Genomic DNA, 8839 nt, shown 5'->3' on the forward strand with positions numbered 1-8839 from the left:
ATAGCTGCCTATGATTCGGGGAGGTGCACAACAAAATATAATATAGCATACTGGCCAAAATGTGCTCAAATGACTGGTACCTTCCTTAGATCTAATAAGGAATATATAGAGAAGATTAAAATGGTAAACTTGTTTATATTTTCTCTCATTTAAAAAGAGTTACCGGTATATTAAAACACAATACCAGAATTACCACTTCTTCAAATGTAAAGGAAAAAAACAAACCATGACACTTTCTAGCCGGATTTGGTATCCAACAGTAATTCCAACTTTTTCTGTTCTTTCCTTGGCTACACGTTCAGCAACAGAAATGGCAGCAATCCTACGAGGTTGGGTGCAAAGGATGTTGGCTACTTTATTAGAAGGACCTTCAAGGGAGGAATCCAAGATAAACTGAGGTATCTGCGTGGTCTTTCCACATCTGCAGGAAAAAAAATGTGTGTGAGAAAATCACCCATCCCTCAAGCAGCACATAACAAACCATTGGGTTCCAACCTGCATTTTATGGATAATATATTTTGTTTTAAAGAACTATCTACTTCTCCAGGCTGAGCATAAATTGATGAAACATAAAGGTAACATAAAGCAAAAATAAATAGGTTTTTGACTTCAAATCTCTCCTTTATCGTTATACATTTTCATTGAAATAAAAATACATTTAATTTTTTCCTATTTACTAATATTGATTCAGACATTTGGAAAAAAAAAGACTAAATTCAAGCCTCGTGAAAGATTTTCTGCTGAGGACTGCAACTTGAACTGTACAAAAGACGGGACTGTTACAAATTCTACAACAATTTGAGGCCAAAAGATATATGCAGAAATTTCTCTTGTACGGCCAAAATGGAACTTTCTTTTGGGGGATCACATCTTGCCAGGCTTCTACAAAGTAGACAAACAAAGGGTTTCCCACTTGAAAAAGTATGAAGTTCCTTTATACCAGGGGTTCCCAACCCGCAGGCTGCAGCACACTACTGGGCCGTGAGCTATTCGGAACTGGGCTGCAGAAGTGGTGGGCGAGCGCACATCCCTACTTATGCAAGCAAATGGAGCTATGTGCGCATGTTTGCCGGCCAGTCACGTGGAACCATCCCTCCCCCCCCAATCTCTAAAGGCAGAAATATTGGGGAATTCTACTTTACACGATCCTGATATAGCTACAGAACACTGGACCAGACTTTTGTATTTTAGGATGTTCTAAAAAATATATATATTTGTGTTTGTAATTGAAGTTTTAAACTGTAATTACTACTACAGTTATATTCTAATTTGAATTATTAGCAGAAATACGTAGAGATTGTATAATTAATCTTTCATTTAATCCTACAGTAGTTGTATTGCTGGCAATTTATCTCTTAACAACTAGATAGGTGTCATATTCTTCTTTTTATTTTTTAGCTTGGTCTCTTGGTCTGTTTAGTCTTAACCAGAAATGGTAGGCTTGGTAAATCATAAACACAGAGAAAGAGACACTGGCCTGGCTTTTTTCTTTCTTCACATTTATTTTTCAACTAAGCTAAACCAGGAAGAGATGGAGAACTGAACAGCCTAAGTGAGAATCTTAATCTACCGTAAGTAAAAGTATCCCTCCTTTGTTGTGAATATGATTTTGGACTTTTCTCCCTCGTTTATGATGAACTATGAAACAGCAGTACTGGCCTATTGATACAGTAGACGTGATGTGGAATGTAGCCTCTATTCAAGTTTGTGTATAGATTATACACTTACCCAGTCATACCACTTACAACTAGGACCTGATATTTGCTCAGCAAGCTGAGAATGTTTTCTTTCTTTTCCCACGCTGGAAGTTTTTGTCGTTCTTGTAACATCGTCTGGTAACGCCTAGAAGACTGACAAAAATACGCAAAAGGTTATCAGCATCCATGATTAACCTCCAATATGTGAGTAACAATGATTTAACAATATATTTACTGTTCATTAAAGCAGCTACTCAAAATAAATAAAAATATGTGAAGCATTTTTATAAACAAAAGCATGCTTTTTAAGGAACTCAAGAAAGTAGAACAAACTCTAATTAGCATCCAACTGCTAATTATCACAAGTTTGGGCTGCAACATTTAATCTGTTATTAAAATAATTTTGGCCAATAGCGGATTTTTAAAATCATAACTCAGGCTCATTACATGAATATAAATATGCCTGATAGTGTTTAAAAAAGAAAGTTACAATGTGTACCAAACTACTTTCCCACACATCTTCATAGTTAAAACAATTTAAAAGCTAACTGTACCTTTTTTATGCTGAATTGTTTGCAAATTTTAACATTTTCTTTGGTAATGGTCTCTGATGGAGTGCTGCTTTTCAATAAAAGTTTCTTTTTGACATTCACATAACTCTCTTTCTCTAAATGAACTGTTTGTAGGCCCTCTTGGTCATTCTCATCCTCTTCAGCTTCCACCTCTGTTGATGCTTTAAAAAAATCTTAATTAGCATGTGCCTTCTACAAAACTGGTTTAACTTGGGGTGGAGGGGGAAGATATGAATATTGTTGACACAGGGATCAGTATACCAATGGCTAATTTATTTGACGGATTTCCTCTCCGGAATCCTGCCCATCATACCTTGAATTCAGGCCTCCACTGATAGTCATCCCTAATACAGATGGGAGAAATATATCATACACTAAATAAATTCAGATTAGGAGTTCCATTAAATTATATAGCCATAAACTGGGCACTCTACAGCAGAAATCCCCAACCTTTTGGGCACCAGGGTCCGGTTCCATGGAGAGAGGTTTTTCTGTAGACCGGAGGGTGTGTGGTTTTGTGTGCTGCCTGCATCCTGCGGATGGGGCTTTAATTGTTTGTGCGGCCCGGTTGCTGGCATGCTGCAGCCAGGTACTGGTCCACGGACCGGGGGTTGGGGACCCCTGCTATAAAGGCAAGCATAAGATCTGATTGAACCTAAAAGATAGTCAGGCCTGTTTCAACAAGCTTATTATTGATTGAAAACTGCCATTGCTTCTCTAGATCTTAAAGAACATTTTTCCTAGTTCTGCCTGGTGATGCTAAGAAATGAACATAGGGGCTTGTACAATCAAAATGGATTCTATCTTATGTTTTAGAAGACTTTCCCTACCAAACACCTCTCAGTTTCCCTGTGATCAGAATGTTTGCCCATCCTAGTATTGATTTCTCTCTTGAAAGAGGCTTATACAGATTAAAACAATGCTATTGCAATATGGATTTTCCTGTCTGGTTGCTGGCTAGCAATGAAAAACGAAGTCCAATTCATTAGGAGAATATCACATTGTATTTATTACAGTAATTAGAGGTATCATGCTTTTTTTAAATAAAGTCAGGCAAAAGTTATTGTTATAGTAGATATTATCATTGTATTTCAATGCTCTCTTTGTGATAAAAACAAGCTTTTTGCTGATTTTCTTAAAGTTATGCTTTTTCAGATTTATAACGGTGATTTTATTAGATACAATTTTCTTATGTTTGTTCAAGATACATGTTGTAGGGCAGGAGTCCCCAACCCCTGGTCCGCAGCCCAGCCTCTAGGGATCCGGCCTGCACAAGTGGAGGCAAGTGTGTGAGCACACAAAGCTGAATTTGTGCTAGTGGTGTGCATGTATGCATGAAACCATCTCCTCTTCCCCCCCTCTCCCGCCACCGGTCCGCAGAGCTGGAAAGATTGGGGACCACTGTTGTAGGTACTTGAAGGCATCAATTAAAGGGTATAATACACCTTCCATAAATACTTTAAATGAGATTTGGATTACTGAACAACAAAGTCTAAAGTGCTAATCCAATCAAATGATCAATGAAGGATTATATTAAAGGTTCATTCTCCAATGCAAGTTTTAATGGGAAAATCTGCCATCTTTGGACAGTCTTTTTCAATTATACAGTCTCCATACTGGGAACTCAATACATTAGAAAGACTCGAAGTGATATAATATGACTTTAAAAAATTGTATCTTTTTGTCATTAGGTATTATCTGCTGAAGTACAAACACTGACATTTCTGTACTTACAATTCATTCCTTGAAGCACAATACTCTCTAACTGAAAATTGCCTAGTTCTATCCATGTTAGCAAATTACTAAAAAAACAAAAAAACAAAAAAGATCCAGTTACAAAATTTCTTCTTGAAATTGATTCATAATGCAAGATTTTCCAAGCCCACCACAGTAGGAATAATTCCTAAATAATGTTGTCATAGCAATTTGAAGCAAAATGAAGGCATTCAACATTAATTTTTCAAGATCCCAATAAAGAGTTATGAAAATGAACATACCTTCTGAAGTCTGATGTAGATTATTAGGGCCACTTGGAAACTTTTGTTTCATAGGCAGTGGAGGAACACTGTATTTGTGGGATGTCTTATTAAGCAATTTCAGGACTTGAGCTTCATCCTCTAAGCATGTTACAAAATCATATACTACAGGTTTATTAGACTCAGATGATATTAAGGCCTTTTCATAAAGGAATTCCACTAAGTGCAATCGACAAGACAAAGGCAAATTCTCATTAGTAGAATAGAAGGCCACAAGAGGTGGTTGATATGGGTATTTATTATCTTCTGGAAATCTTACTTCAAGTTCATATACGGGAGCATTATCACTTCTAAGTCTAAGATGAGCATCGTCTCGAATGGGGGGAAGTGATTTTTGACTATGCGGAGTTTCATGCTTGAATTTGCATCTTGAACCAAATTTGCAATCTCCTCGGAGGAAATATTTACAGATACCCTGGGAATTTGTATTAACTATGTTACTGGTGATGCGATTGTCTTGTTTTGTCTTGCTGAGAATATCTGTTAGATATGCCAACTCTAATGTAATAGTCCAAACTCGATTTTGAATTCGTTCAACAAATTTGTCTCCACAGATTGAACGGAGGGCTAAAGCTTCTTCTTGCCTTTGTTCCAAACAATCTTTAATATTTGCTGGAACAGAAGCTTCTGTGAACTGCATTCTCTTTCCAAACTTTTCTGTGAAGCACTGCAAAAGTAAATGTTCCAAGGATGCTCCAATGTTACCATTGTAAGACTTCAGTGCTGCTTGGCAATGCTCAAAATCAAAGCCATACCTAGGAGGAAGAAAACAGTGGTAACAAGTCCCATCTGGGCAAGAGCAAGTAGCTCTACTACTTCTAAAAACGGCGCTCTGTATTATCCTATGAGAAGAAGCTACTCTAGATTGCATAATACACTTTGATTCTGCAACTAGAATATACATTGTTATCCCAGTCAGGGGTTGTTTTTAGAATATGAACATTTGCATTCTATGAAGATACACTGATGGCTTGAATGATTGACGAGGCAGAGTTGAACTCCTAAAAATCTCCCGGGACAGAATAAAAGAACCAGAAAGGGATCAGCAGTATTTGGGTTGGTAAAAAATTGACTTGAAGAACTTGTTTCTTTTCCCCTTGCTGCCCGCCCCCCAATAATAACACAAAGAATTTGAATTTCTAGAAAAAAGGAACCCGTTGACAATAATTTGATAATTATAACAGCCTGAAATTTGTTTTTTTTTAAATCAAAGCCAAAACTGTCTTACTATTGAGTCACTAGATTCTGAAGTGTGTTATTCCTTCAAGTAACTATAATTATCCATTCCAATCACGATTCCTAAATTATACATTGGCTTGGATGTTATAGATGCAGAAATAATTACCTGGAAAGCTTATGCACAGCAAAAGATGACACTTCCATGTCTAGTACATGGTTCACTGATGCTTGAGAAGCAGCTCTTGAATTGGTTTTAGAGAACGCATTGTCATCTGACCAGGACTGCTCATCATCCAGGTAATCCGACTCATTGCAATCACCAATGCCTGATAGTGTCCTGAAAGTATAAGATATTTAATAATAATAATAATAATAATAATAATAATAATAATAATAATAATAATAATAATAATAATAATAATAATAATAATAATAATGATAAAGTTGGAAGGGACCTTAGAGGTCATCTAGTCCAACCCCCAGCTCAGGCAGGAAACCCTCTACCATTTCAGACAAATGGCTGTCCAGTTTCTTCTTAAAAACTTCCAGTATTGGCGCATTCACCGCTTCTGGGCTACAACCAATAAATTAATCTGGACGATTAGGATTATACAAAATGATTTTAGACTTTTCTCTCTCAGTCCGGAAGTGGTTTTATTTAATTGTTCAAATGTAGAAATTGCCTTTGTTATATAAAACATGTAGCCACTTCGAGTTAAATAAACATTTTGCTTCTTCTTCTAGAATGGGTACAAAATCTTGTTTGTTAAATCAATCAACAGTCTAGATATGCTAAATTATATACCATAATTACACACTATGAAAGGCCTATTCCAGTGGTGGCGAACCTATGGCACGGGTGCCAGAGGCGGCACTCAGAGCCCTCTCTGTGGGCACACGCGCCGTCGCCCCAGTCCTAGGCCTTCAGCTGGGTTTTATAAAACCTTTTTGCTTTAGGCCTCCGCCGCCGTGTACAAAAAAAAAAAGTTCAATCAATCAATCAATTTCAACTTCTCGCGGGAAAAAAAAAGATCTTGCAAAGTTGGGATTGATTGATTGAACTTTTTAGTCCCACCCAGTCTGCTGTTACCACCGCAGCCACGCCCACCCAATGGGCCATGCCCGCCCAATGGGCCACACCCACCCGGCACTCAACGATGCATAAGGGGCTTTGGGTTGCAGTTTGGGCACTCAGTCTCTAAAAGGTTCGCCATCACTGGCCTATTCAGTCACAACAATAAAGGGGGTTCATATACAATTTGGTGGCATGTCATATTTAAAAAAATGTTTTAAAAAAGAACTCACTTCGAACCAGAAGCCAATTCCTGCTCCTGGAGCTCACAAAGAAGTTCTTTTACTCTCTTCTGATTTTCTGAAGTCATATGAAGAGTCTTCAGAGGTGTTTTGATCTTGGATGCATGCTTGGTCTGTCCATTTCCTTTATTAACAGAACTTGATGTACAGAAAAGAAAAAGTACATTATTTACAAATACAGTCAAGTAGTGTAAAATGCATATCAAAATACGTAACATTCGTTAGTTAAAATTATGATTAAAATGACAATTGTATGGGATCAGTTAATTCTGATTCAGTTAATATTCTGAAGAATAATTCATTTTGCTAACCTGTGTGTATCTTTCGTTCCACTGAAAACGCAGAAATCATCATCCCACATTTCATCCAAGCCTTTTTTGTTGCTACTGGCTTGATGTTTGCTGCCACTACCTCCTCCTTTTCCTCCTCTACTGTGTGGTTTCCCTCTTCTCTTTACTGAACTCATTTTTTAGCTAAGGGGGAAAAAACCATGAAACAAAATTATCACGAGTGAAGTGTCACACTAGTATGTAAACACACAGTAAAGGTATCAGTTGACATCATTCAGTGATCAGCTCTCTCCCACAACTAAAAAAAACACAGCAGTATGCACCCGCCGCCAAAAAAGCTAATACAATCCTGGGTTGTATAAACAGAGGCATAGAATCAAGATCACACAAAGTATTAGTACTGCTTTATAAAACCCTAGTAAAACCACACCTGGAATACTGCAACCAATTTTGTTCACCATACTACAAAAAACATGTTGACTTTGGAAAAAATTCAGAGAAGAGCAACTAAAATGATCACAGTCCTGGAGACTAAAACATATGAAGAACGGCTGCAGGACTTGGGTTTGCCTAGCCCTAGTCTAAAGGTGACATGGTAGCAGTATTCCAGCATTATTGAAGAGCTGCCACAGAGAAAAGGGTGTCAAATTATTCTCCAAAGCACTAGAGGGCAGGACAAGAAACAATGATTGGAAACTGACCAAAGAGAGAAGCAACCTAGGAGAAACTTCCTAACAGTGAGGACAATTAACCAGTGGAACAGCTTGCCTTCAAAAATTGTGGGCGCTCCATTACTGGAGGTTTTTAAGAAGAGACTAGACAGTCACTTGTCTGAAATGGTATAGGTTCTCCTGCTTGAGCAGGGGGCTGGACTAGAAGATCTCCAAGATCCCTTCCAGCTCTGTTCTATTTTAAACAGTGAGATTTATTTCCTAGTAAATTTTCTTTGGCCCCAGTATTTGTATATTATCTATAAGAGTATATTTATCAATAAGGATTCACTTGTGTCATGGGCAACAGTATATCATACTCCATTGGATCAAGTTTAAATCAATAAAATTGATTAAATTATATCTGTAGAGATGTATATACATTGCATGCTATGAGTTACTTTCGGTAATGGTTTAATTACTTTCCAATTACAATTAACAAAGTCACCAGAAGAGCAGCAACAGTTCTTTGGGTTAACTTTAAGTTATTTTCTTATTAACGTTGCAAGGAACTCTGGGATTGGTGGGATGAAAAGCAAGGTAAAAAAGCTTTAAATAAATCATAATAAATTTTGTACAAGTGTATTATAAATTATAATATAAATTATATACTGTATTAAATACATCATCATAGTATAAACTATAATAAATCAGAATAAATTATGTATTCTCTAAATCTAATTGAACATATTGATGCTCACTATTGGGGGAGGGGAGAACCTCAGTATTCATAGTGAAAATAGGAAAAAACCATAGAGAATTGTAGCTGGTGACCTGTACACAGTCCATTCAACTAATTATCCAACGTAGCATAAGTTATTCATCAGTGCCACTAATTTAGAACCCTCCTTAAGGATATGTCAGGGCCAAGCCTGAGATCTCCTTTTGCAAAGAACACCTCGGAGTCCTAGTGGACAATCACCTAAATATGAGCCAGCAGTGTGCTGCAGCTGCCAAAAAGGCCAACACAGTGCTAGGCTGCATTAACAGAGGGATAGAATCAAGATCACGTGAAGTGTTAATACCACTTTACAATGCCTT

At 37.2% G+C, this 8839-nt stretch overlaps 1 protein-coding gene across 1 annotated transcript in view; it reads right to left on the bottom strand.

Annotated features, from left to right (window-relative positions):
- Nucleotides 1-8839, bottom strand: part of DHX57 (DExH-box helicase 57) — a 32790-nt gene that overhangs the window by 23365 nt on the left and 586 nt on the right. Inside the window, exons 2-8 of the mRNA XM_015820958.1 lie at nt 7110-7271; nt 6790-6936; nt 5651-5821; nt 4267-5060; nt 2252-2430; nt 1729-1850; nt 226-421 (exon numbers count right to left, since the gene is read on the bottom strand). Of these exons, the coding sequence (XP_015676444.1) occupies nt 226-421; nt 1729-1850; nt 2252-2430; nt 4267-5060; nt 5651-5821; nt 6790-6936; nt 7110-7264 (1764 nt within the window). The 5' untranslated portion in view covers nt 7265-7271. The remainder of the gene's footprint in view (nt 1-225; nt 422-1728; nt 1851-2251; nt 2431-4266; nt 5061-5650; nt 5822-6789; nt 6937-7109; nt 7272-8839) is intronic.

The sequence above is a fragment of the Protobothrops mucrosquamatus genome, unplaced genomic scaffold (assembly GCF_001527695.2).
Source record: "Protobothrops mucrosquamatus isolate PMUCROS unplaced genomic scaffold, P.Mucros_1.0 scaffold1224, whole genome shotgun sequence".
Classification (NCBI taxonomy): Eukaryota; Metazoa; Chordata; class Lepidosauria; order Squamata; family Viperidae; genus Protobothrops; species Protobothrops mucrosquamatus.